The following is a 1735-nucleotide window of genomic DNA, read 5'->3' as shown; positions in this document are numbered from 1 at the left end:
CACACACACACACACACACACACACACACACACACACACACACTCACAGTTTTTGTCCCCAGTGCACTCGGTCCATTCCCGCCTGCCGTCAAACCACCTAATTTAGGCCTCAGTCATGATATATGAAATACCACTTGTACTTACGAAACAAGATTTAACAAACCAACCAGTATAATTCAAATCAAAATAACATAAATACAAACATTTTACATATTTAAAAAGAAAACATTGTCTTTATAAAATAAACTTTAAATATTCCACATTTTTTACAGTGTCGTCAGATGCAGTAGATTTTGTTTGTTTGTATATGATGATAAGTTACTATAAGAGGAAGAGCTGCAGAAGAAGAAGGAGAAGAAGAAGAAAGGAAAAGTAAGAGCAACATTTAAGACATTCTGCACTGCACACATTTACAGTGACGAGTTGGCTGCTGCTGTGGTGATGATGCTTGATGTTACCCAAGTGATTCTTAGTGGCGATCTTTGGGATCATTTAAAGCTACGGGGTCGCCTTCAACCTGCTCCACCTGAACCCCAACAACTTCAAATATATATGAACTAATGACAGATTTGTTATGACATCACATGAAGTTATCCTCGCCTTTAAAAAAGTCCCGTTTAAACCACCCCCTGAACCCACCCCACTTAGAGTCCAATGTGTGTTGGCCAGCAGGACATCTCGTCCCGCCCATCCTCATTTCAGGCCTTTCGAGGTTGAGCCAGGTCAGACAGGGACGACAGAACCCACGCACGCCCAGCTTTTCTAATCCTCCGCCATGACGTGCCACTTGGCGATCTGGCGACGCGGGTGGTCGCAGATCTCCCTCCAGTGCTCGCCGGCGGTTCCCGCGGCGGACGTGCCCAGCAGCAGGCGCCCCACGGTGGCGCTCGGGCTGCGTGAGTTACCATTGTCCGAGTCCAGCAGCAGCAGCTCCACGCTGGTGTCCCTCAAACCCTCTTCGGAGGGCAAATCAAAGACAAAGAGCTCGTTGAAGACTGGGTTGGGGGAGCTCTTCTTCACGTGGGTCTTCTTCTTGCAGACGCGCTTCTTTCCGTGATACATGTTCACCTTGACGTACGGATCTGGAGGAGACGGGTGATAAAAACAGTTGAAAATACTGAAGGGAAGCAAGAAAAGCCCTGGTGAAAATCTATCCTCGGAGCAGTTGTGTCATATCATTCATGAGGTGAAATCAATCCGCCGGTCGATGGAGCGGAAGTGATGGATGTTGGCGATGAGATCAGAAAAGCTGGCCGAGTAAACACTGTGTGAAGAAGTGTGTGCCCTTGTCACTAAAGTGCCCTCAATCACATCCTGATCAGATTACTTTGATGCAGTGGCGCTGCCATTAAAGCAACTATCACAGCATCTTAAGTAGTCGGCTGCATGGCCGAGGAGCTAAATGAATTTGATCTAATCTGCTCTTTTCTACGTCAGTGAAAGTTGACACCAAAACTAGCTTTGTGTCTGCAAATATCCCCAAAGTACTAAAATGTTGGGGTTAAGGTCTTCATACCTGTGGGTCCATTGTTTTCAGTCTTGGGCAGGTGGCGAGCTTTGAGGACAACCACAGTCAGAGTGTTGGTGGTGGACTGGTAGCACAGGGACAGCAGCAACTCTCCACGACCCGTGGACTTCTGAGGTTAGAAGAAACAAAGAAGAAGGTGCCAAAAAGATGAGAGGGTGACGATATGAGATGCCAAGAGACAGGAATAGAAATATATATATATATATA

At 46.5% G+C, this 1735-nt stretch overlaps 1 protein-coding gene across 2 annotated transcripts in view; it reads right to left on the bottom strand.

Annotated features, from left to right (window-relative positions):
• Positions 1-153: 153 nt before the first annotated feature.
• Positions 154-1735, bottom strand: part of syt4 (synaptotagmin IV) — a 15340-nt gene continuing 13758 nt past the window's right edge. For both annotated transcript variants that reach the window (XM_014019067.1, XM_014019066.1), the window contains exons 4-5: positions 1517-1637; positions 154-1082 (exon numbers count right to left, since the gene is read on the bottom strand). In XM_014019067.1, coding sequence (XP_013874521.1) covers positions 763-1082; positions 1517-1637 — 441 coding nt within the window. In that variant the 3' untranslated portion in view covers positions 154-762. The remainder of the gene's footprint in view (positions 1083-1516; positions 1638-1735) is intronic.

The sequence above is a fragment of the Austrofundulus limnaeus genome, unplaced genomic scaffold, assembly GCF_001266775.1.
Source record: "Austrofundulus limnaeus strain Quisiro unplaced genomic scaffold, Austrofundulus_limnaeus-1.0 Scaffold208, whole genome shotgun sequence".
Taxonomy (NCBI): Eukaryota; Metazoa; Chordata; class Actinopteri; order Cyprinodontiformes; family Rivulidae; genus Austrofundulus; species Austrofundulus limnaeus.
This window is presented reverse-complemented; position numbering and strand designations above follow the sequence as displayed.